At 39.9% G+C, this 27,104-nt stretch overlaps 1 protein-coding gene across 11 annotated transcripts in view; it reads left to right on the forward strand.

The window, feature by feature from the left end:
- Positions 1 to 27,104, forward strand: part of MBNL2 (muscleblind like splicing regulator 2) — a 106,630-nt gene that overhangs the window by 49,437 nt on the left and 30,089 nt on the right. For all 11 annotated transcript variants that reach the window (XM_068182470.1, XM_068182463.1, XM_068182460.1 and 8 more), the window contains 2 exons: positions 23,154 to 23,318; positions 26,292 to 26,492. In XM_068182470.1, the coding sequence (XP_068038571.1) occupies positions 23,265 to 23,318; positions 26,292 to 26,492 (255 nt within the window). In that variant the 5' untranslated portion in view covers positions 23,154 to 23,264. The remainder of the gene's footprint in view (positions 1 to 23,153; positions 23,319 to 26,291; positions 26,493 to 27,104) is intronic.

The raw sequence follows: 27,104 nt of genomic DNA on the forward strand, positions 1-27,104 counted from the left end.
TGCAGAGTTGGAGGTGTGTGGCTACTGCTCTGGAGATACTGTGAGCATCTTATCATGTGAGTACATTAGTGTTAGTATGAAGGAATATGAGGGTGATCGTGTGTTTCATGCTAAATATGCTGATGCTGTTGAAATTCCAGCCTACCACAGTTTTTGGTTTAAATCAATATAAATATTAATTTGCTGCAAAACTCTCATTCCTTCAGTGAGAGCTGTGTTAACTGATTAGTATGCATGAACCACTTTGTGTTTGAAGTGCAGCAAATGTCTATGAGTCTCCTTCTTTAATTGAACCTTCTGGCTATAATTGTTTTTAGCCTGGATTCTTGAGGAAATGAGGCTTACACAGTCAGTCTGCTTCTCTTTCCCTCCTCCCCTGCTAACTTGTAAACCTACTGGCCAGTTTCAGCCAAATTTGACAGAGATCATAAGTCTCAACTATCGTAAGGTTCCAAAAAACAAGTTTTTTAAAACAGATAGCCTAATACTAGAGTGGAGTAAGAGAGAGAGAGAGACCCATAAGCCCTCCCACATGGAAGAGGTTCTTGGAGCACGCAGGCAAGGGGAGATCCTTGATACTCAGTTAACCACAAAGAAGCCAGGGTTTGGGATTTGCAATCAAACGCGTAAAGCCTCGCCTTCATTCGCGCTGATGTTTGCAGCACAACCCATTTAATGGTAGTAATGGTGTTGGGCAGACATGTGGCAAAGGACTGCCTACAGCCATTCCCCCTTACCTTTATCCTCCACTTGCTTCTTGAGCCTAGTTTTCATGATATTTTCCATATTCAGTCTTTTCAAATAGCAAATTTATCTTACCAAGTTGTTGGTACTTACTATGACTTCTATTTCTTCAGGGAGAAGGAAATTTCCACTTGGAATGCAGATTTAGGTCTTATGGGTGTGAAAGGCTGCTGTAAGATAGGTGGGGAAGGTGACACTCCTCACTGAAGCTGGCTGTTGTATAGAAAGCACCACAGAAATTCTGCAGGCAGTAAGAGAGAGAGAAGATGTAACACTCTAGAGTCTGTGGGGAGTGCTCATCTGGAAAAAGAAGGTTTGCAGTTACCATCCCTGCTGCTAGGTTTCTTGAGGCATTTTTTCTTTAGACAGCCACTTGAAGGAAAAAAAAAGGAATACTGTCCTGGAAATAAAGGTGACTGTGTTTTATGTAAGAACCATATGCCGTTTTGTCCTAAGCTCATAGCGTCTCATTTTGGTTTTGGGGCAGCAGCCCTCTAGGGTTGTTCCTGTATCCTGCAGGAGTCAGCTGGTCTTCTGCATTACTCAGGGCTGGCCTAAGAGATGGTTACTCTTACTTTCTTCACTCAACCTTGACATTGCTGCAATATGGTTAAGTCCTCCACTGTTGGACCTGTAGATGGTGTTTTAAATGAGTACTACTATAAAAATCCCATTTATCCAGCTTTCCCTAAAGTACCAACAGTACTATAAGCAGGTTTTCCCTTATCAGATACTTCAGTATGCCAGCTGTTACAATATATGTAATGTGTTTAACGAGCAAGGGAGTTTATTATTAGGTAATTAAATAAGGCTGTTGTTTCAAATCAGTTATTTGCCTTTCAGTCCTGGATGTTGCAAAAGATCCACTGTGATTTATGTCAGCTGTATCTCAGTGTGCTTTGATTTGCTATAAAGCAGCTGTGCATCTCAGCAATGCACGTGAGAATCGGGGGTGTGAAAGTAGCCAGCAAGTTTTTAATGTGAAATGAGAAATGTTATCACTGGCTAATTAAGTAGCAACTGAAGGTTAATTAATCCATAATATATCTGTATACATGGCCAAATTCTATTTAGTGAGTCAACTTATTAATACAGATGTGGAAATATCAAATGAAAAAGTAGTGCAATAAGTTAATAAATGTGTAGCATGTTTAGATGCCACAAAGAAATGGTAGCAAATTGATTTTTGGTTCAGTTCAATAGAAGTTAATTAACTGCTTATACCTAACAGGTTCTGTTGTTTCCAATGTCCTTGGGATCTCAAACGGATTTATGACTTGAAATGAGATGTGATTAGAGCAGCCCAAAGGAAGAGATGTTGACACTGGTGAGGTAGCAGTAGACTCTGATGCTCTGCATTGCTGTGCATACCAGCAGAAAGCCACAGAGAGGACAGCACAGTTTGGAAAACTGTGTTGGCTTTTCAGTGAAATTCCACAGAATACTTCAGGCACAGAGAAAGGGGAAAGCTGCAGACAGATGTGCTGCTGTTGCGTGTGACATGAGGCAACCTTCTCTCTGAACTCATTGTTTTCTGACATGATAAAAACCCCAGCAGGTACAGAGAGCATGTGAATGCCGGGGTTGTTATGAGGATGTTTAGATGGTAATGCATGTTCTCAGGTTTGGCTGTTTCATTCAGACTGGCTTGGAGAGCAGCATTATCATATGGAAAAAAATTACTGTGCACCTATAGAAAAAGAATATGAAAAAAAAGCCCTCAAGTGATCTGAATGGAAGGCTGAAACTTTCTGATATTGTATCTGCAGGATCATTATTAAAATTTAGTTTGGTGGGGTTTTTTTAATTTTGCATTTCTTATGTGCACACTGTGTCTAATTAAAACCCTAGTTTAAATAGATAACCATAATTTATCAGTATAAATACAGCAACTTTAGCATGCTTTCCCTTCCCCAAAGAATGTGGAGAGGATATGCTTAAATTTTATGTAATTACAGTTTCCTAAAGGTGATACTTTTTTCTGTTCTCTGTTTAAGGCTCTATTTGTCTGATGATGCAGCACAAACCTCTTAAAAATCTGTGCAACATTTACAGTATTTGTAAATCTCAGTTATAATTGGCAATGACTGGTTTTCTCTCATATTAATCTTAAAATTTGTGTGTAGTAGATCAGAAGATACCCATCTTATATTTCAACACACCTCCCTTGCAAAACACCTGAATCTGCCTGTTTTGAGCTGAAATACTCAGTCTTGAGTCTACAAGTCATAATAAGCACTTGCGTCATAGATAACCTTGGATATTGGAAGATGTTTTTTTAAGTGATGATTTTTGACACGGTATTCTCTTTTATTTGAAGCAAATTGTTTAACAACTCTGCCCCTTTGATTTCCCCTTTGTGAAAGGGATGCAGCTGGGTTTTTTGGGGGTTTTTTTTTGCTTACCCTCTCTTTTTCTTTCAGAAGTAGGAGAAATTTCTAAGCTGTTCAAGGTTAGTAAGGAGAGACAATACTTTCTATTAGACCTGCTAACATAGCTGGGGAGAAAACAGACCAACTTTTGTATTTACAAATCTTTCTTCGGGTAATATTTATAGATAATCTTGGAAACATAGAGTGTGTCTGTCAGTACTCACTTGTTAAAAAAATGAGAGAATTAAAAAATATCTGGAAAAAGCTGCATCTTTGACAAAACTTATTGTGCACCTAGGAGTCAATGAATGCATAGCCCACATACATACATGTAGATATACAGATGAAATGTTTCGTACATGCCTCTCCTCAGCCTGTGTTTATCTCAGTCAAAAAACCCCACCACACTCTGTTTCTCTGTTTGTAAGACAGGCTTTCCTTTCCTTGAGTCGTCTCGGCGGCCCTCGCCCATGCCTGCTTCAGGTCTAACCCAGCTGATTTGGACATTGGTGACCAGAGGCATGTGTGGCACTCCAAGCAGAGTCGCCACTGGAGAGGGAGAAGCCTTGCTGCCTTTCCCCAGCAGTCATCGTTTGATACATCCCTGGGGCTCTGATTGTCTTTTCCACAGTGTGTCACACCTGTGTCTCCACCATCAGGCAGTAGCTGATGAAAGCATCCATCATGTTCTTGTCTGCCATGGCCAACTCCCTCTCCAGGTTACAGCTGCACACCTTCCAGTCTGTGTCTGCACTTACGGGTGGGGCTCATGTCACATCCTAGAAATGCTCTGTTCTTTCATGCTGATTCTTGCTCTCTGAATTTCAAGTTCGTCATCTTCTGTCATACCCTGATGCTTCTGTCTTCCCATTCCCAAATTGGCAAGAGTCATCACCACATTTCATTAGCTTAACTGGAGCTTCTGAAAAACACAGATCTAAAAACCACCCGGTGTCCTGGAGATATGAAGTTTAATAGTGTAATCAAAGTAGTTGGTTTTTGCATCTGTGACTTCATAGCCCTTTCAGCCTGTGTCCCCATGGATGACTTCTGCAACTGATCCCATATTCAACTGAGCCAACTGTAAACCTCCAGTTGATTTCATGGGGCACTTCATTGTCCCCACACTTTGTGTACTTTTTAAAGCGCAGCCTGGTTTGCCTGTTTCCAGTTTAGTGCCTCAATGGTTCTTGACTGACCCAGGGAATTACGTGGAGCAGGCTTTCCCTCTGACTGAGGTATATACTTTTTGAAGCTGTATTTATAAATCCATTAATTTTAATTGTTTGGGAGCTCTCATCTGGGATTTCATGATGTGAATCCCTACCAGTAGGCTTCCATGAGGGCCCTTTCACAAGAGAAAAGCCATTGACACTGATAGTCAAGGGTTCTTCAAAATTAGCTGGCCAGTGATGTGCATCAGTATGTACTTACACTCTTTTTTTGAATAGCAAGTAAGTTGCTGTTTTTTTCTTGCTCCTGAGGGCTTCTTTAAAAAACAAAAAAGAAGGAAGTCAGTAAGATTTATCTTCCTTTCAATTCCCTTTTTATTTTGAAAGGAGTGTTTCGTGCTTTTGCAAAGAGTGTGTGTGTTGGAATCCTTGTTTTCTTTTGCTTTTTTACCCTCTTCTGTCAAAATTCCATCTCTGTTTTCCATCAAGGATATGTTAAAAATATTTTCAATATATATCATTAAATAGTTTCCTTGTTCTTATACTACTCCCTAGGCATCTGCTGCTGACTGCTTTAGGAAACAGGATACTGGGCTAGATGGATCTTGGTCTAACACAGTACAGCTGTTTTATTTTCTTAAACGCTGAAGCATTTGTCAAAAAAAAATTCTATTTATTTACTTGTATGCAGCTGCAGTGGCTCTTGAGAAGCAGAGTCTGTGGTTTGCTCTTGAGAATATGAAGACAAATTCAGAGGTGTACAACAGCTCGTCGAAGTAATTACAGAAGTGTTCCTAATTGTAACCTTCTGTCAAGTGCAGAGGCAACCAGCATGTGTTGTAACAAAGTGAATGACTCACAAAAAATCTAGATGTTTGAGAAGAGCTGGAGACCACAACAGCAGAGAAAGAGGGCAGCTACCCCAGCTTGCACTCCTCAGGGAAATACAGCGCGCCAGAGGGGAGCAAAATCTGCCCCAGTCTTGGTAGCTGTTGTTGCCACTGCTCAGAAAGGGGAATAGGAGAAAACTGGGTGAGAGGAGGTGTCCAAATTTTATAATACCATATCAAAAGTGTCAGTGGTAAATATTTTATTAAATAGTCAGCTTAGCAAAACTGACCCACAGCTAGAGCCGTTCACACTTCTGTTTTAACATTAATTTTGATCCTTAAATGTAAGAAGAAGTTAGTGGTTATGTTGTTGTTGTTTAGTTGGGGTTTTTTAAGAAGCAGACAGATATGTGAACTCAGTTGCCTTACGATATTTTTTTTTTTTTTGCTGTTCCAAATTTATGTACCACTGAACTCATCAACACATTTGTGGTATGATGCAGTGAACCCAAATGTGACTGTTGTTAATGACACAGGACTAAGGAAAATGGTCATACAACGAGGGCTTGAGAGACAAATCCTAAAGTATTTCTGGACATTAATTTTACCTGCTTATTTGGCCATATGTAAATATGGAAGTTTTATTAGGATTAGGATTTGCGTTCCCAGAATTTTCAACCAATTTCTACATTTAGACACCAAAGTAAGACTTCTACTTTACTTCCACTGTATTTTTGCCCATTTTGTCATCATTAACTGATTTTGTAATGAAGTACATTATTATCTGATTTAATTGTTTTCAAGAAGGTTAGTGTTATTTATGTAACTGAAGTTTTATTGCATGATATATTCACCTTCTACCTTTATGTTCTTTTGTATATTTCTAAAAGGAGTTAGAACTTTTGCAAACCTTCACCCTTTCTTTATGTTATAAATTGTCAGAGCATTTACCGATACTGGGCTTTGTTGACTTGTTGCTCAGGAGTTGAAGTTGGCTGAATAGCTGTCCTAAATACTTCCTGGCTGTAGTACTTGGAATAGCAATTTTCACTTCTCTGGTGATGGTGCAGTAGCCAACAGGCAATATATTTTTATCTGACTCCACTGTCCTTGAAGCACTTTCATTTTAAGCAACTCCTACGTGTCTTTTTATTTTAGGTTTAAACAAAGAAAAAAATTAAACTTCTGGATTGTGAATTTATTTTTTTCCTTACTATATGGCAGCTAAAGAGATGTAGGAATATCAGTGTTAGTCCCTGATCTGTTCATGAACATGATCAAAAGAAAAGACTGGATGCAGTTTGTTTTGTATATAAATTGCCTTTCCAAATGGAAGATGATGTTTATCTGAAGTCCATTAAATATGTCCTTATGTAGCTAATTATTTGAACACACAAGTCCAGGCTGGCTCACCTCAAGGTTTGTGGGAGCTGCCAGTGCTCAGGTAAGGGAGGTTGGGTTGGGTTGGATGGGGATTCTGGCTTTTCAGCTGGTTCCTCAGAGATGGGCATTGGTTTGTAGTCAGCACCAGCAGTCCTACACCTCTCAGCAAGGCTACTCAGGGCCATCCTGGATAATCCTGCTGTCTTGTGGGAAGGGGCAGTGGGAGCTGGGGACGTTGAGTATTTGTGTGCTGGGACTTCACCAGCTTGCTGCCTGGATCCATGAGTCGTGATGCCTGCTTGGGCCATGCTCGGGCACAGAGAAATGTTGCAAAGTGAGTCTCTCGCTTCCAGACTGGCAAATCTCAATTGCCTGTACTCTTCTACAGCCTTAGGGGGTTTGTGGGGGTTTTAAGGGTGTTGGAGAGCAGTGGCAACCACCATGTTTCTGTCGTAGCAGGGTTGTCATCATCCTCTTAGTGGTAGTCAGAGATCTGAAAAATGCGTCATCATAAAGCTAGGGTCTAGTGTGTATTGGTGACTTTGTTTTTAACAACACACATAAAAGGTAGATTTAAAGTGTTAGAATCATGGTTTTGAGATCTTTATGGGTTATCATCTCTTGTGTCTGTGAGAAGTAGATGATAAATTGGCAGACAGCTGTTTGATGATATATAAATTGTTGTCTAGTACTCAAATAGCTTAACATTTTCTGACTGTGATGAAATGTGTCTGAAATTGTTCAGCTTTACTCCAAGAGGGCTGCAGTTCCTCGTAAATTCTAGTACTCCATGAGTAGTTAACCAAGTCTGTGCATTTCCAAAGAGCCATGTTTAATGGCCTAGCAATTGGCCTTTATGTTGGTTTATTTAAATTAAATGCTGAGAAAAGTTCTTTGTATCAGACTTGCTGGTGTTTTTGCTTTGTTTCCCTGCAGTCTCCAAACTGGTAATTCCACTTGTTAAACTGGGTTGACTTTTGCAATCTCCTTTGTTGTGGGATTCTCCCTTGCTTCCCCCAGTACATTCCAGAAATTGTTTGCTTGCAGGCAACTCTATTTATAAGCTTGTTTCATTTCTGTTTGATGTTTGAAAAGGTTTTTCATATCTCTTACCTTTTCTTTGGTTTCTATGATATGCTAATAAAATGTTCTTTAACTAGTTAAAACTGAACACTTCATTTGTTAAATATAGCCAGCCAAGGGTGTCCTTCAGTCATGCATCTCCATTCTTTACTGCTTCTCTTTCATTGTTCTCAGGATTATAGCATGGGAAAACGAATAAAGCATGGTCTGCAGTATGGTGGGTGGCTGTAGATATGATGAACCTTCGACAGAGGCCTTCACACCTTTAAAATTCACTATGTTTCTTCTTCTTATAGCACAGTTGACTTTGAAAGCTGATTTGGTATTTTCTATTCAGTGAAACTTTTAAGACTGAAACTACCATTGATGAGAAGAATTCAGATACATACTTGCTGATGAAACACTGGGTTTTCAGTGTGGGATGGTAAAGTAAAATAAATTAAAATCCTGTTGATAAGTACTGAAGGAGACAATTTCCTTAAAAAATGTTAACAGCACTTCTGTAATCTTAGTGTTGCTTTTAAATTAATTAAAAGACTTTTCCCCCATTGGCAGTTTATTCCTTTGTTGTGAAGTTGTCAAGGAAGACTGAGATTATTTACTATATTCCACCATATATATTCCACCTTCCTTTTGTAGGAAGGCAAGATACTTATAATCAGTCTGCTTTAAAGGTATCTAAACATCTAAAACCAAAGAAAACTCTATAATTGTAAAGTTAATAACGACATGCTTAGGGTGCCTTCATGTTTAACTCATTTCCAAAGCACTCTCTGTGTCAGAAGCCATATTTTGAGAGAAGTAGAAGTACTCTTATAAAGCTGTTTGTATGTGATTGGTCTGTCTATATATATAATCCATGGATTTTGTAGCATTTGGCTTGCCTACCAATGAAGGGAAATGAGTGCAGTCCTTCCAACCTCCTCTGTCTTTTACCTGTGTGCCAATCGATTCATCGGTGCCTCAGGTCAGAGCTTTGCCCTCATAGGAAGATGCTCCATCTGTCTCACAGGTCGTCTAAAGGATCCCTAATGAGTTCCCATACTTTGTTTTTTGAAGCCCTGTTACTTACCCTACAGAGCAGCCTATGTACCCCAAAGACTGGCCTGAAGATGTGAAAACACATTTGACAACTTCCTTTGGCTTTTATTGTTTTATTTATTTGCTAAGTAGTATAGCATAAGGATTTAATAGCTTGAAGACTAATATTTTACAAGCTGCCCTGTGAATGAGTGGTGGGAGATAAACTATAGCTTATATCAGGAACTGTATCTTTTGAGCATGATTTTAGATTGCTCTTGACAAAGAAGACATAACTCTAGTCTTTGTCTTGCTAACATGCCAAAATAGCTTTTATTGCTACATACGCCAACTTTCATGCAGTCACTGTTGATTGAGAGAGTCCCTCTCTCTGCTCTGCAGGAAATAGGCTACTACAGCCTGGTTTAAATGGTTATAATGTTTTAAATTTTTTTTTAATATGTTACAATTAAATTGAATAATCCTCCAAACTCCCTCCCACCCTCTCTCCATCCAGACACTGAATCCCCAGTGATTAAACAAGGGAGTTGACTAAACCCTGTCTAGTTGCTGGTTAGTGATCTCATATTTTGACTATTTCTCCTGATGAATGGTACCCATCCATCACAATTTTTCTCTGCTGAAAAGCAGCAGGATGGGGAAAAAAAACACTGAATTGGCCATTTAAATACTTATTTTCCAGACTGTCTGTAATTACAAAGGCTTTTTGAAAAATCTGAATCAAGATGGTTTCAATTATGAGTAACATTTCTAACCATACTGTGTTCTAACCTGTATGTCCTTTAGGTTGAATCTGACATGCCAAAATTATTGTAATCACTTTATGATGTGCACATCAGACAAATAGAAAATAGAAACAAATACTGAAGGGTTTCTGGCTGTGAAAGAGCCACTCTTCTGGAAAGCATGAGATCATTGTACGTTTTTTCTTCCATAAAACTTTGCTTTGGTTTGTAGAGTTTTAGTTTAATGTATTCTTCAGCCTTGTAACATTTATAAAGAATATTTCGACCAAAGTCCTCTAAAGTAGCTGTGATGAATGAGTCTCTGGGAGCAGTGAAAACATGGTTCAGCCACGCTGCCAGGCCAGGTGATGAACTGAATACCTTCTCAAAGTCTGCGTGCAGACTTTGAGGTCTTGGTGGTTATAGTCTTTTCCTTTGTGCTCCAGAGAGGAAAGTTCTCAGTACTTCTCGTCTCTGTTCCTGCTTGGGAGCAGAGGAGGGAAAAGATGGTATAATCTTCACTTACAGTTTCTCATTTGGTTGTTGTTGTCACTTTGGCATAAAAAGCAGTGATAGAAGCCTTGGCTGTGCTGTTGGCTCCTGACCACATCCTGTCTCTTCCCTCCCAGCACCCAAACAAAAGGAAACATTTGACAAAAAGAGGTCTGATGGGAATCTCTGTCTTGTGACTCCTGCTCAGATAAGATGCGGGCAGTGAAAACACTTTACCCAAAAAGGAAAGTCATAAATTATGTTGTACTTCGGTTCCTGTTTGCAGAACAGTATTTCAGACCCTCAGTTTTTCCTGAGAGACAGATAACCATGATGCCAAACCTATGAAGGCTTCCAGGAGACAGAACACTGAAAGTTGTCATTTGGTCACTGTTGCAGCAGAACCTGCTTGTCTCCCATAGAAACTTTAGGGAGAAGGAAGAACAAGTAAATAAACGTGGTTCCTTTCACCAAGTGAATTTGCATGTGTCGTACTAGATGTTGTGATAACCTGTTAATACTTGATGGACTTCTTTTCCCTGCTAAGAGTTAAAGGTGGAAAGGTATCATCTTCAAAATGCTGAAGAAACAAAGTATGTTGTGATGCACTAAATAGTTATTTAGTTGTTTTGCACTGGGTGATTGGGAATTTGCACTGAGTAGTTTTTATATTGCACTATGTCACATTGGTCTATTCAACACACCTTTCCCCTCCCCCCCTGCCTAAGCCTCAGGTGTGATGGGCTCTCCCTGACCTGCTCCCCCCTCCCCTTCTCCTCACCTGTGTCCCATTGGATGTGGCCCCTGGGTTCTGCCCCACCCTGGGCTCAAACACCACCCCCCCTCCCCCCGGGAGGACACACTTGCTCTCTCTCTGGGATGCCATCAAACACCTTGGACTCTGTTACCCCTTGAGGTGTCGCCTGGATCTGAAGTGGCTTCTGATAATAAACAGGATTTGGTCCCGAAGAGAAGAGGGCCTTTTGTCTTTTACTTGTGTCCATGGAGGATTCCCACCCCATGATCAGAGGGAACAAAAAGGGAATTCCTACAAAAGTAGTCCTTGTTAAGTCAAATGGGACAATTCAAGTAATGACTTTTTCTCTTTCTGTATGAATCACTGGGGCTTAGCTGTGACCCTGCAAAGTCTTCCTACACTAGTACATGATTCCTTTCAATGCAATTTGAAGTAGAACAAAGTGTTTGCCTTGAAATTATGTTGATGTGCTTATAGCATTATATTATCCAAAATGCTGTTTGATAACTCTTTATTCTGTCAGTGGAGTGCATCAACTTTGGACATATAGCAACTGCTTGTAATAAAGTATTTCTGGATGAATGGTCCATCAGATTTCATTTTTAACATGAATGTTTTGCTTACTGCCATTGTGCTTAGATACTTTAATTGCTTCATAAATGCTTGGGGTTGCTGTGACCATTAGCCTTTGGTCGGGCATGTTGATGAGGCACACATGTGTGTTTTATTACCAACAAACAGTGTGCCATCATCATCACCTGGATTTAATCTTCCCCACCACTTTCCAAATAATATCCTCCTTTTCTGTGGTTTCTAAGTCTCTCAAAATGCAATTATCTGGGCTGAAACATTTCAATTACTGACTCAGAGTGTTTATTTAAAGTTTTGGTGAAACACTTCAACCATCTTTGAAAAACAGTTGAGATGTAAATACCTTGGGTTTCCTTCCACTTTTTTTAAACTGGCTCAATAATAAACTTGATTTCTCATTGTTTATAGCTGAACCTTGAGATCCAGCACCAGAACTGTTGCTCTGATACCAGTAATTCACCTTCTGCTATTTTTGTGACATTTCTCCCAAATTTGGTCATTTTCTAAGTGTGAAACTTCACCGTCCATGCACGCCTAGCAGAGGCAGGCAGGTTCCACATATGCTCAGCTGTTTTCAGACCAATGACACAGCTCCGTGTGGTGTCAGGTGCTGGTGCCAGGAGCAGGGAAGAGGTGAGGCTGAAGGTGAGGAGATGGAGAGAGAGAGCGAGAGAGAGAGCGAGAGAGAGAGAGAGAGTGGCAAGGTGGAGGTTTGGCCAGGTGAACTGGGTAGGAGCCAAGAGTTGAGAAAAATGTATTGGAGTTGTGCTGTCCAGGCAACATTAGTGTGTGCTCTCTTCCAGCCCTGTATTTCCCTGTGCTTCAGTGTGAGATGGCGCGTGGAAAGTCAGGTCTCCACCCAAAGGGTGCAAGAGAGGCAGGCAGTGGCAGAGTTGGCAGGAGATGGACTCCTGGTCAGATGTTTACCTCTTCCTCTGGAAACCAGTGAGTGGGTCCCTGAAGCTGACATCTTAGCTGCTAGCCATGAGGTGGGTGGATTCCCAAATCCCAAGGGCAGTAGGTGTCTAGTGAGGCATTTGCATGTGCCGCATGGATGCAACGGCAAAGAGAAAAGAGGACAGACACCTGCAGCCAAAAACTGCAGGCACTTCTCAAGTCTTTAACCGTATTTGGTCTCAGTTTATTCTGCATAGAGTGGGAGTAATGCTGCCTAGTATCACAAGAAGACCGAGAAATCCATTAATAATTTTAACGGAGCTATTCCTAATGTGATCCTATAGAGCCAGCCCTAGGCAAAGGCCCAAAAGGGAGTGAGTAGCTTGCATTCAGGCCTAGAGTTAAGTGAGCACATGTTGGAGTATTGACTGTCAGGGTTAAAAGAAATACCATTTGACTGCCTATTTGCTGTGTGTGGAAAAGGCTGTGCAAAATAGTAGATGTAGTCATGTAATTGAGGTTGATATCACTGCTTTTAGTGATGAAGACAGGTACCACGGAAATTGTCACAGTATTCCAATGTCATTGCCATATAATAAATGCTAGGGAGTCTAGTGTGTGTGTTCCTCCCAAACTCACGGATATATGCCTTGGGAAACCTGGAGGCATTATTTTAATTTGAAATTAACCTAGAATTTTATTTAGTCAGTGCTGAACCTGTCTTAAGGAAGAGAATAATTATCTGCTCCTTCAACACAGTATTGAGAAGGTATAAGCACTCTCGAGACCACAATCCCATATTCTAGTACTGGAATGAATATAGTATTCAGGGAAAGTAATAAGACATCCTAATGTGTCTTATCTTTTCTCATAACCATGATTTAGCTGCCTAATTCAGTAAGCTACCATTTCAGATAAATGTAACTGCATTATATTTCTGGCTATTTTTGCTAGATCTTCTGGAAGCTTCGTAATACCTGGTAGAAAGGGATAGATAGCCTTTCAGCAAAAAGAAAAGGGGGTGGAGGAGGGGTTTAGCTTACTGAAATGCCAGGGCTTCGTTCTTTCTTCTTGCTTGAGTTTATGGACCTTTTACCATTGATCTTTCTTGCCCTTTTTTTTTAAGCTGATTTAGTTTGTTGATTCTCTGGATATTTCTCACTGCTAACTCTTATGTCCTGATGCTTCGGAGCAGGGGTCTCACTGCCCCTCTTGCTAGTAGTGCTGTTTTCCCCATTCCCCGAGGAGGGAAATTCAAGGTGTGTCAGACTGGAAGAAAAGACGGAAGCTTAAATGTTTCACCGATGTAAAGAAACCGATTCCCAGAAGAGGGGGAGCATGAACTGGGTATAGAAAAGGTGAGGAAAGGTGCCCTATTTCCCCTTTGCTTTTCAGGTCAGGTATACTTGATTCTCTCTATAGGCAGCCGCACAGAGATATGGTGTCATTTAATCTCAATGATTTGTTTGCTGCTTCTCAGCAGTTATAAAAAATAAGGAGGATTTTATGTGTGATTCTTCTTTGAAAATGCATATATATTCATTTTTAGGTGTTTGTTTCTTTAATTTCTGTTTGTTTGCAGGAACTTTCCAATCAGTTGAGAGCTGGTGTCAGACTCCAGCCCTTGCTGGCTGATCCTAGGAGCAAGGCCGATGATTTATTAATAACACAGCTGCGGTGCCAGCGCTGCCACTGAGAGTGGGTAAACACTCCTCCTCTGCAGAGGGACAAGACTCTGTAATTTTCACCTCTGCACTTTTCACCTCTGCAGTTATGTAAGGTGTCCTTGCCCATCTGTGTATTTAACTTGGCCCTTGCTTTTTCCATTTGTTTACAAGATGATTGGCCGTAAAAGTGTGCAGTCCCCAACAGGGAAGAGTCCCAGGAGCCCCAGCTCGACTGGGAGCTCCAGCAAATAAACGGGCGCAGGGTGGCGTGGCCGGAGTGAAAGCATATTCTCAGGAGCAGCACAGGGACTCGCCAATGACATGTCAGGTCACCTGGTAGCACTTCAGGGCTGCTAGGCATCCTGCTTTGGAGCTGGGGGCTGTGCCATGCTGGTGTCCAAAGCAGGCACTTGCTTCTGGTGTATGTTAAGTCTGCCCTTCTCTTTAGTACACCAGTGGATCCCTTAGTATGTCAGGGACTTGCTACATCATACTGATAACCTTTTCCATATGGTGAGACTATTCCAAATAATGGACCTTTTCCAAGTCACATTTAATTCACTGCAACTCTCAAATGAAGCACCTTCTCAAGACTCCCTTGGCCAGGTGAATTGCTGCAGAAAGCCAATGTAGTCGCTTTCATAGCACTCCACTCCCATTTTCTTTCTGATCTAGTCAACCAGGCTCCTCACTGCCAAGGCATATCTTCTGCTCCTTTTTGATACCACACAACTGATTTTATAGCTTTTCCTGAGCTATGTTAAGATTCCTGGCATGTTGCTGAGGGAACCATTGCCAGGACACCAGCCCATTGCCTGATCCTTGCTGGGCTGTTCATCCTTTGGGCTTATGGGGCATCCCAATGGCAAAGACCTCTCCCCATTACTCACTATTTCTTTTCTAACCTGGATATGGTGGTGGATATGTGCTGTGGACACTGGAGGGTGAAGTCTGTGTGCTGAGCCACAGTGCCTTTCCTTTACAGGCCACTGAGAGAGAAATAAGGTGTCTCAGGGCTTGACTGACAGTTCTGCAGTTACCTTTACCTGCCTTATCACTGCAAAGTGGTGTTTCCAAAGCAAGGGAATTTAATCTCAGTCCTGTTTATATAAGCAAGCTTGCATTAAAGTCATCATATGTCTGCTTGAAGGTTTTTGTGGGAATTGGAAGGGAGGTGGGGAAAGGGGTATGTCAGGAAGAGTTGCAGTGCTGTACCCATCTTGTTTGGTGTTCTGCTGCTCTGTTACACCACTGTTGCCTTTTCTCTTGCCATCTGCCCTGCAGCCAAAAAAACTTACCTCTCTTTGCTGTTATTAATTCTGAAATGGCTACTTTTGTCTGCTCTTGAGATATTGAGAAAATTTGAAGAAAAATTGCCTCTTATCAAGATCTTATCTTCTTTCACTGTTCAGTCAAGTTAAATTTAATGGTGTAGTATGTTGTTTATGAGCAAAAATCTGTGTCACTTTGACTTACTGTGTGGTTCAGCCCGCAATTTACACATCTCTCCTCTGTCTTCCACAAAAACACTCAATCCCTGAGATGAGCAGGTGTGTTAAAGCTGCCCAGCTATCAGTTAACTATGTGTAATGCTCTATTCTGAGACTCTAACAGTTTTAGACATTTTTTTCTATAATGCAGGAATCAGTGAATATGTTGACTTCTCTGGCTGGGCAGAGTTGGAGGGCTTAAATCACTGCTCTGCTTTTGAAACCCATTTTGAGTCCCATGGCAGGCTGCATCCAGTCCTCCCACAGAGGGGCTGTGTTGGAGACCTGCACAAGGCAACTTCGTGCCGTGTGAAGACTCTCACCAGCCATGTAAATAGAAATCAGACATCTGAGGAATTTTATCTAAATAAGGTTATGTTTCCCTCCGCTTTCTTTATGTTTATTCTATTGTGTTTTTCCCTTAAACTACCTGTTTTCTGCCTCTCATTCCATGGAAGTTGTCTGTGTGAACTAGGGTCAAGATTTATTTCAAGGATTGTCCACAGTTGCTTGTGATGTACTGCTGATCAATGCTGGTAGCCAAACTTGATGCTAAGATAAAAACAACTCGTTGATTTTGAGTGCCAGTGAAGGGGGTGGAATGGGAAAAGAAAAACAAAAAGAGCTACATTACTGGAGAAGAAATAATCTCTTTTGCCCTATTATCCTCAAATTATTTTCAAGGCAGTAAACACAGAAATAAAACAAATTGATATTAAACTGTTGTCTCCTTGTCTGAGTTTTCTTCTTATTTGTTAGAATAATCTTGAGGATGTTTGTCAAACAACTTAGAATTTCATTAAGTTTTTTTTTGTTTTTTTGGCATCTGCTATATCTGCCTGACTTCTTTGTCTTCTGAGCAATTTAATATTGAGTACACTTCCCTTGATATTGCAAGGCAAATTATTAAACCATTCTCTATAGCTATGCTCAACATTTGTTTGAAAGAGCATCTTGAGAGACTCAGAGCTCTTTGTGCATTGCAAATGTGCTCTTCAGTAGAACATTTTGTCTTTTTCAATTTAAATAAATATCTCCTATTAAGTCTTTAGTGGTAAGACTCTTACATCATTTAGACATTCCATCTTTTTGTAAGGCTTCCATTTTTATTCAATATTTTTCTATTTTTTCTGTCAGTTACAGGCAGTTCTTGTTCTCTACTTTTATGAATAAAATGATCATTTTTATTTTACCAGCTTTTAGTTTCTTACAAAAAATTGAAGTCATTAGGAGAGTAGCTAATGGGTTTTCTTAGCTTGTTGGAAACTGAATCAGACTGAAGTCACCTGAGAACTTTTTTCCTTCTTTTTTTTCTACCTTAAAGTAGGAAAGTGAATTTGCCTTCTACTTTTTCTTGAAACGGAAGTGTGTAGGTGCGTATAAATATGCATGCACACTCACTAACTTTGGTGGGTGGACTTGCAAGGTGGCTTTATAAATACAGAGCTAGTTCTCAGCAATGTTTTAAAGTTGTTTTTAAGATGTTTTTGTTGGTAGCTTTTGTCTAATTTTTTTTTCTAGGAAAACAGATCCAAGAGCTGAACCATTTCAAGTATAATATAAGAGATGCTTGTGTTGTTTTGAAATACATTTTTTTCTTTAGGTCTTTGTGTTTTTAAGATGTATGGCAAATTGTAAAGTCTGAGGTATTTGAACTCACCATCAAAAGCCTAATATTTCTATTAGTAGCACAGTTTTGTCCTGAATTATTTTTCAATTTCACAAATAGTTCAAGTGTGCTCCATTTTCAAGATAAGGAATCTTATTCTGATCGTCATTTATATCTATGAAATTATATAAAATACTGCTTAGGCTAAAATAAAATTGTGTTTTCATAAGCACACATGTTTGCAAGGCAATGTACTCTAGATGTGAAATTATGCAAAATGAAAAAAAATTGAAATTTTTTAGTATGCCTTAAGGAAGAAATAAAATGTTACATTTTTTAAAATCTCTGACTAGTCATTCTTAAGGCTTAACTAAGTTGCCTAAGTCCTTGGACATATGGATAACTCTATGAGCATGTGTAGTCCTACCGATTGTATGAGGTGGTGCATATTTGCAGCAAGTGCAAAGGGAATACTTTAATGGAGTTGTGGTGTCTGGTTTTTTACTTCCTGAGTGAAGTTAGGAAGCAGATTGACCTGCATAGGAAAATTGAATTCACGGATTGTGATGTTAGATGGAAATGCTTTTTAATTCAGTCCAAACTAGAGTTTTCCATGGCTGTTGAAAGTGCTGCTAGTGATTGAACTCTCATGTACTAAAATATGTAGGGAAATGCATGCATTCAAATCCTATAGAACAAGAGGAATCATCCCTCCCTGTGTATGAATACACAGTGTTTTCTTTAGTGTTCTGGGTTTTTTTTTCCTCTTTGATATTTCTGCATTTGAAAAAGTAACTTCTGAACTGGATGTTTTGGGTTGGTAGAGTTAGTGTGGCTGCCTATGCAAAAGAGCAGAAGCTTAAGTATCTCAAAATACCTGCCTTCCTATTGACTGGGTCTAATTTTAGCCTCAGGGAGCACAGGATTATCACAATTTAAAAGTTCCTGGTTTATGTAATACTGAATTTTTTTAATTGATTGGGTGAGGCCACATACATTCCCAAACAGAATTTGCTGAGGGGCTGCTGAGGAGGAATCCCAAAGGAGAAAAAACAGTTCTTGCTGTTGACAGAAACTCTTCCAAAAAAGTATTTATGTCTTAGGTACCACCCCAGCTGCTGACACTGCTGTCTTTGTGGCTATTCTTGCCATGTGCTGCCACCACCCTGGACAGTGTCCTGTGCTAGCTACCACTCTGCTGGGGTTTTAACAGTGTGTAATACCTTCAGTAGGCAATGTTTAGCTAAGCAGCCTGCCCACAGCTGCAAAGGCATTACTGTTTTAAAACGTGTTCTGATCTTTACAGGCATGTGCAAGGCATGCAGAAAATTGCAAAAGTTTTTGTTGGTTTTTTTTTTTTTTTTTTTTTTTTTTTTTTTTTTTTGAGTGGGAGGAATAGTTGTGGCATTAGGTGATTATTACTTTTAAAAATTTGGGTATGTCTTTTCTAACTCCAGCAAATGTTTAGATCTCATAGTGCCTGTCTGGAAACCAGAAAGTCTTCTTTTCTCTTGTAGAACGAGTTGCTCAGATGCCTTCTAAAACCATTTATGTCTTGGAAGTCATATACTTTTCTTCTTTTCCCATTAGAATGCAATTCAATCTCAAGAGTTCATAAAATTTCATCTGCATTTTAGGAGTAGCTTGTTTTCTTAAGGAAACAGGTTTTGCATAAAGGCACTGTCCATATTTTTGCCAGTGTCATCCTCTCACCCTAATAACTTCTGAACAATATAGCCAATTTCAAGCAAAGCTGCTAGAAGCAGACATCTCAAAGGCATATCTCAAAGTTCTTACTGGTTATGCAAAAATCAGTGTCTGGGTAGAAGGCAGATCCAAAGTTTTACCCAATTAAGGAAAAGGCAGGAGCAGGCACTAAGCTGCTCCCGAGCGTGGTCTGCCAGCAGCTTGCGCGTCTTGGCCGGCTCCTCGGGACACGCACGGCTCCAGCGAGTTATTATTATCCTGTGAGTTGTTTCCTGGCCTATAGTTAGGAGAGGTGGGAGGGTGCTCTGGGGGAGAAGGAAGGAGGAAGGTGGGATACAGTAGGAAGCTGGGAGGAGCTGGAAGCACCCTGGGGAGTGAGGTTTGGAAGAAGGGACAGACACCTGCAAGCCAGCATGCCTCCTGCTTTCTGCTTCTCATTGGATAACCTGTTTTTTAACAGTGTACTGTGAGTAGGGGGAGTCATGCTCTGTTATTTCCCATTAATAACATCAATAAATTGCCTGAAATTCTGTACCTGAGCAAAATAATTCTGGAAACTTTAGTTGATTCTTGCCTTGAAAGATAGAAGAAACATTGTTTTGCCTATTTTTTTTTCTGTTCAAACATCTTACTTTTATGAAAGTTAATTTTAATAAGTAAAAGCTAACTCATTATTCTACATAAGCAATTCCCTAGCTTGAATTAATTATTGTTATTGTTACTATTAGAGCAAGAGTAAATTACTGAAAGAAGTTGTGAGTTTATGAAATATTCAAAGATAGGAAATGGATCCTCATGTGGATCCTTTGCGTGTGTTAACATGCAAAGTTATGGGGTGTTACTTCTACATTCACCTCATTTTGCTTATTTTAAATTTAAAATTCTTAGCACATATCTAGCTTTTTAATATACTCTAGTCTGTGGGCTGTCTTGTGGCATTGATCTTAGACAAACTACTTATTGTTCTTAATGGGAAAATCTGTTGATTTTTTTAAAAAAAACAGTGGTGTGACATGGCTTGTTAAGGGATGTGTTTTTGAAGTTAAGCCAGTCAGGTAGCAGCTCCCCAGACCATGGCCCCTGTAAAAGTGGAGCCTCTCTTTGCTGAGCCCTGGTGTTGGGCACTGAAGTCCTTTGAGCTTCCAGCTCCTTGATGCACCCTTTCCCTCACTCACTGCTTTACTAGAATGAATCTTGTGGGACAGCCTGACATGAGCCACAGCATGTTCTAGTCTGGATAATTAGCAGTAGAAAAGTAGCTTTTCTGTTAAAACTTTCCATTACCTGCCTGAAATGGGGTGCGGGGCAGTAGGCTGGACAGCTGTAGAGAACAAAGGCAAAGAAATAAAAGGTCAGAGTTAGGTACCATCCCTCCAGGATAAGGGGAGTAACAGACTGCTGGGAATGTAATCTGATGTCTGTTCGTTGTTTCTATCCATTGCAGATAAGGAGACAGCTCATTGAAAGTGATTTTTTTGCATGAACTCCCATGGGAAGTGCACAACCGCTTATGATGTGCTTGTTGATAACCTTCACTTCATGGGTGACAGGAGTTTCTAGGGACCCAGTTTCAAACCTGTCTGTGGCCTCAGTTTCAGGACTCTGACTCATATGTGGGAACAGGTTGAAAATTGTAAGGGGCAATTACTTTTCCCTGCCGCCTGCCTTATCCTGCTGCGTTTGTGCCGTCCTGTGCCAGAGGGACGGAATGTCTGTGGAACAGCTCCTAAACAGTTGTGGTTTTAAAATGAAGCAAGCCTCACTCCAGAAGCTTGATATTGATGTACTTGAAAGTTAAAGTACCTGATTTTGTCTCTGCATTTGTGATGTGGCCTTCTAGCATAGTAGTTTTTTACAAAGTGGACTCATTGATGGTGACCCAGCCAATACAGTGAATACGCCTGCGTGTTGTGTACAGTTGCCTGTTCTGCCTTTTGGTTGATATGTGCTGTCATGTGAGTTGCACTTCATATTTGACATTTTAATAAACAAAAATTTCAGAGTCAATATGATTTCATTTGACTGAAATGATACTACAGGTTTGAATTTTTGTTTGTGCAGTGATTAGTAGTTGGGAAATGGAGCATTTGGGAAAGAAGGAATGAAAAATTCCTCTAGATGTTTTCCTGCTACCATTGTAAGTTCAAAAAGTAAAAAAGCCAGTCTCAGAATTTATTTAATTTTGGTAGTGAGGGCGGATTAATTTACTCACTATTTTCAGTGCTCATTCCACTGCAGTTTATTTTGGGTCATTTAATTTCAACAAGGCTTGATCTGTTTAGAGGGCTTTCTATAGCAGCGTGGCAGGACCACACAACTCTTTTATAGTACGTACGTTCATTGCTAACCGGGGGCTCAAAAACTGGTAAACGATGCATAGACGTGAATAACTTCAGAGAGGACAGTACATTTCTGTATGGTTGGATTAATTTGAAAGTTTTCAGAAATAACCAGTCTTTTGTGCACTGTGGGTTGCTTTGCAGAGCTTGAAGTGATGGTATACAGTAGCTGTGTGCTTTCAGAGGTAAGACTGGAGGTCTGGCTGAAGGCACTCTCAGGTTTAAGGTACTTCAGAAGCCACTGTGCATGCAAGTTGCTCTTAGTCCTTGTTTAAGGAAAATTTTTGATTCCATAGGTGAATATTTCCATCAGATTCAGTAGTTTGGTATGATTTTGTTTTTTTTTAATTTATAAAATTGCTGTAGGAGCTGTTGATATACAAAATAGGCTAAGGTAAAATAGCTATTAGTTAAAAATGTCTAAATCAGTCATCAGCTAACAAAAAAGCATATGCTCATTGTCTGTGCTGAATCTGCTCCAGTTTAGCATTATGATGGCGAAGGCCACATTGCCCCCAAATGAAAGAGCCAGATTTCTTTTGTGTCCATCAAATCATGACTATTTCTGGTTCTGCTCATGCCAGCTGACAAAGTAATGTTCCTTTTGTGTAATTCATTAAATCAGGCAGCATTAGTGATTTTCTCAACAGAAGGAAAGTCTAATGTCTTGAGAGTGGCTGCAACTGTAGTAGGAGGCTAAAACAGCACTGAGACCATTGTTCCTGAGTGTTGAGACTTGTTCCTAAATTTTTAGCTTTCTGCATTTTCTGGCTTCTGCTGTTTAGCATACTTCCAGCAGCAGCCAGGGGCAGTTCAGGAAAGGGCTGTTCTCAATAGTTTAATAGTGTGGAAATAGTTGTTTGCATTCCCATCAGCCTTGACACAGGAGAAGCTTCCTGAACATGTTTAACTCACCCCTGCACAGCTAGTTATGACATCCTTGTAGAAAATTAGAGGCTGAATCCACACTGTTTTGGTGTCTAGGTCAAAAGTATAACAATAACACTAGTTTTGGAACCTTTGAAGCCTGTTGAAAATTTTGTAGCAGCGTGTGTATGTGCATACACAGAGTCAGTGTATGTCTGTACTGTGTGATATTCCTGCATAGGGATCTGGATGCTTTTTTGACTATAGAAGGATATTCCTACTTGTCTACAAATAGCAAAGCCCTAATGCTAGTGAATGGGAAGCTTAAAAAGCACTTCTTAAAAATCTCTCAATTTGGAAACAACTTACACAAGTTGAGTGTATCCAGTGTGGTTTGACTAATGCTTTAGGCCCTCTAGTCACAGCTCTTAAAACTCTGTGATTGTTTGTGAGCCATGTCATCAAGGAGCTTCTGATCTCAGCAGGTCCTGCCCTGCAGCTGCACAACCTCCTGGTGCACCTTACAATTTCCCTTTCTGGGGGAAAATATATCAGTGCATCTTACACCACTCTACCTATGTTTGGGGTCAGCTTGTACATCCATCTCCTCTAACCCAAGCCACCTCAAGATGACAGCCCACCTATATTTTTATAGTCTCTTATTATCTTGCAACTGTCTAAAAACTCCTCTTTTCATGTTGATTGGGGCTGTCCTTGGGCTGTGGGACAAAACCTTCAGATTTAGATCCATGCACTGCTTCTAAATCTAGGCTGTAAAAGAACCACCTTGCCTTCTTTTATACTTGAATAGAAATAGTTCAAAGTTGTGCTGATGTAATAAAAACAGGAGGCTGGAAGGCAGTGAACTGGAATAAGGGTGAATGTATGAGAGAACACAAGCAGAGTGGCAACTTTAGGTCCTCCCTGCCATGATCACACAATTATTTTTAATACGATGTACTTAAAAGCTACATTTCTCTTACAGAGGGTTTCAATTTGTTATTCATCATGTGATGTCATTTAATAAAAAACTTTTATGTTACGGTAACACCAGATACTCTAGCCAGAATGTCATGAGACAGTTCAGGCAGTCTGGACAGTTCTGAGATTATTAATTGTATGGCAGTGATCTGTACTTAACAATGAAAATGCTGATTCACAGCATTTCTCCTTTTTTTTTCCGTGGCTAATAGCCTTAATGATCAATCAGAGGTGGTGGGCTGAGGCAGAGCTCAAGGCCATCAGCTCCTTTCAGCCCTCTACATAGTTCCCAGGAAACACCCTGTGTTTCATTAGTTCTTGCTTAGTTTATGATGTAATATTTTGCTTGAAGGCATTGAACTATCATCAAAAGCAGCCGACTGATTAGTGTGACTTCTTTATTCAGGGTCGTTGTACAAGGGAGAACTGCAAGTACCTTCATCCACCAACACATTTAAAAACTCAACTGGAAATCAATGGCAGGAACAACTTAATCCAGCAAAAAACTGCAGCAGCAATGCTCGCCCAGCAAATGCAGTTCATGTTTCCAGGGACACCACTACAGCCAGTGGTAAGTATATTTCTCTGGTGGTCTTAATGGTAAGTAAAGTTGAAGACTCTATTGACCTGCAAAAGTTCTCTAAATAGTATCAATAAAAATAGTCTCTGTCTGTTTACTTAAGGAATGGTCAAAATGCTGGACATATGCTCATTTATATTTGCATTTCAAGATTTAATGGAACGTTGCTGTAGACTTGATGTATTTTTCTTTAATGCCATAATAATTTGCATTTTTTTTCCTCTTTTTTGCCCCCTTAATGCATTTCGTGTTGTGTTTGCAAGATTTTTGCCTATAATCCTTCTGGAGGTGGAAATTTGTATAATTACAATAATTTGCTAGTAAGTGATTTGAGTAGAAACACAAAGTTTCTCAGGAGTCTATGGGTCTGAATGGCTTTAAATATTATTTATTCTCAGTACCAGGAACAAAAGTTAATGATTATCTTTTTCTTAGTCTGTTGAAGCCTGAAGTGTGTGAGGACAAGACAGAGAATTGGTGGTGCATGCACTTCACAAACTCAGTGTTTTGTCTCAAGGTGATTCACACGGTGCCTGAGACACTTCATATCCAGGAGGTGATACAGGACTAGAGTCTGGCATGCATGAGCAGCATCTTTGGATATGCACTAAAGTGATCAGTTGTTTCGGGCAGTCCTTGCAGTTGGGCTCCTCAGTGTAGCAGACTACCAAAGCATGGTTTGGCAAGTTATCTGAATTAAACTTTTCACACATGGCTGCTAATGATGTTTTCTCAATCTAAATTCCTAGTGTAAGGCATCCCACTAGAGTGGGATTTTTTTCTCTAACTTGAGGCATCTGGAGTGTTGGCATCAACTTCTGCAGTGAGTTTCCAAGGTCCATTTATAGTTTATCAAAAGACATAGGCACTCCTAATTACTATTTGCTTGGCTTGTTCCAGACACCGGCATTTGGATTAGATGATTTAGTTTTCAAAGTGCCTTTGTGTTTCCATGGGCTACCACAGAAGTCAAGTGTAGGTATCTTAGAAGAAGGCATCTGCATTTGGTCACAGGAAGCTCACCCCAGGTGCCTTTTTAAGTAATGCTTTTTTATACTCAAAACATCTACTGTCGGGTAGGATTGGGCATTGAGTGTCAGGACTCCCTGAATTTCTGGTACATGTTCATCAAATTGTATCTGGTGATGTTGGCCTCTTAATGTGTCTTGATATTTCCTGGTGATTTACTGCTTGAGTTTTCACCAGAAAAAGTTGTGATGAAGTAATAGATTCCACCTCTTAATATTATGAGAAAAATTGAAGTGGCAAAATTACAGTTTTTTCTTCTCATCCATTTTATCATTTGAACTTTACAATTTCATTGACGTAATGTCTTCTGCACTGATTGCTGTGATAAAAATGCCAGGTCTGTCTCACACAAATTGCCAGATTAAGATGACTCAGCCTTGACCAAATGGATAAAAAGTGAAAGAAAATTTCATAGAAGTCATTTGACAAGTGGATTTATTTTTAAAATTATATCTGACACAAAGCTGTTATTTATACTTCACATAACACATACTGTTTTCAACATAGTCAAACCATTGTTTCATATAAGTGTTCATTATTATGCTCTTCAGAATTTAGCTCATGTTTGACAGATAAACTGGGTTGCTTGATATCAAGCAGATTTGATCACTGATTAGAACACAGCATAATATATTTTTAACTCTTAAGAGCAGGTAGATGCCATTTCTGTATAGTTGGTTATCCTGGTTAATCTGTATACTCAGAGCATCTTATTGGTACTAAGTCACATCCATTTATAATTTAGTTATTGGTTCCAAAGACAAAAAATCCCAAGAAAACTAAACACAAACAAAAAAGAAAAAACTGCCTTCTAGGTGCTGTGTTTTCTTTTGTGTATTTTCTATGTATTTTCTGTCATGCAGGCCACTTTAACAAGAAAGACTCTTCTCCTTTGTTAAAGTGTTTCAAGTCTTAGTGTTGTGCTGTTGTGTTTCCAGCTGCTGGCTTATTTGGGAAACTAATTTCTGACAAAGCTAATCGGAGATGTGTCCTGTTTTTCCTCATTTATAATTATAGCTTCACTCTCTGGGGTACTCAGCTCTGCAGAACTAAAGCACTTTCCAGGTCAGAGCATGAGCTGACCATGGTGATGTTCTGCCTCCACCCCCTGTGGAGCTGGTGTTAACAAACCCACTATTCTGCTTCATCATGGCTGTTGTAGCATCACACAAATGCTCTTTCTTCTGGTCATGACTTCACTGACTCCCTGTAGGAAGGAACAAAACAAGATTTTTAGACCCATATCATTCCCTTCAATCAAAGTTTTTCATATGATGAACTAATATAAACTTTAATAATCCCTTTCTAAATATTGTGTCCAGCTGAGATTATAATATTTATTCTGCTTGCCACTGGTGACAGCTGAGCACACAAACGTTTGCAAAGTTGAGTTTTCTTCAGTGTATGAGACACAGTAACATATAATTGCAGGAGGTGGCAAAATACAGTATGCAAACATACTGGAAGTTACATGCCAAAGAGCTCATTATATGTACTCTTATTAGAAATATGGCTTTAATATAGTTAATAACGCTTCAGCTATGAAATCTGAATACTTTGAAAAACAGCCTGTTTTCCCAAGGAAAACAAGTATTGAGGAAAAGCAATAAAGTCTATGTTATTTCTACATTTAGGTGTGTAAATAAGCCTGCAATGTAAGCTGGACCTCCGCACAGATTCAGGTTCAAAGTAGGACTTCCTTTGCATCTGCAGACTCTTTTCCAGTAATAGAGTTCCAAAGGTGGTTCTTCGTGTGCTGCTGGAATGTGTTACATGATTAAAAGAAGAGAGGATGCTGTGTATTTTGCCAGCTGTTTAAAGTTTTTCTTTAGGAAAACGAATCAGTGCCAGAAAGAACAGCAAGCAAAGGACAACTAGTAAGCTATTGATTAAGGGGCTTTTAATTTCATCTTGGTGTGTGTTTTCCTTTTTCAGCCCACATTTCCGGTGGGTCCCACAATAGGAACAAACACGGCTATTAGCTTTGCTCCTTACCTAACGCCAGTAACACCAGGAGTTGGCTTAGTCCCGACTGAGATCCTACCCACGCCGCCTGTCATTGTTCCTGGAAGTCCACCGGTCTCAGTCCCCAGTTCAACTGCTACCCAGAAACTCCTCAGGACTGATAAACTGGAGGTACTGTAGACACCACTGTGACTAGAAACACTTTCTCTGTTAGGATGTGTGAGAGATCTTGGAGGGTGTAACTGTTGTTTTAGAAGCGAAGCTTGAATTTAGTTGCTACAGATAAAAAACTTGTAACCAGGCAGGATTTCTGCACTTGCGGCCAGTGGTAATTAAATACTGTTATTTTTAAGGTAGTGTTTTTGCTTATATTTAATACACAGACATCAACATGAGTTTTCATTTTTTGTAAAGTTCATCATCTCGAAAAACTTCAACCTGTGCCTGTAAAGGCATCCCTTGATGAAATATCTAACAACCACATTTTTTATTTCAGTAATAATTGTCTTGGTTTTTCTGCACTGATAATAAGGGAATTTTATAGTTTTATGGACTGATATTAGGGGAATGGTGTAGCCCTTCAGCCTGAGCTGCCAGTGGAGATGTGGAATATTACCAACCCTGCAGCAGGCTGAAGGGCCAAGCCCCCAGCTCTGTGCAGAGCCTCCCAGCTGTTGCTGGATCACTGCGTGGCTGGACTCAGTGGAATCTGTGATCTGAGTACACAAGAAGGACAAATGGCTCTAGCAGAAATGAATGTCCTTTCCCAAAAGCCTAAGCACC

Source organism: Anomalospiza imberbis, chromosome 2 (genome assembly GCF_031753505.1).
Source record: "Anomalospiza imberbis isolate Cuckoo-Finch-1a 21T00152 chromosome 2, ASM3175350v1, whole genome shotgun sequence".
Classification (NCBI taxonomy): domain Eukaryota; kingdom Metazoa; phylum Chordata; class Aves; order Passeriformes; family Viduidae; genus Anomalospiza; species Anomalospiza imberbis.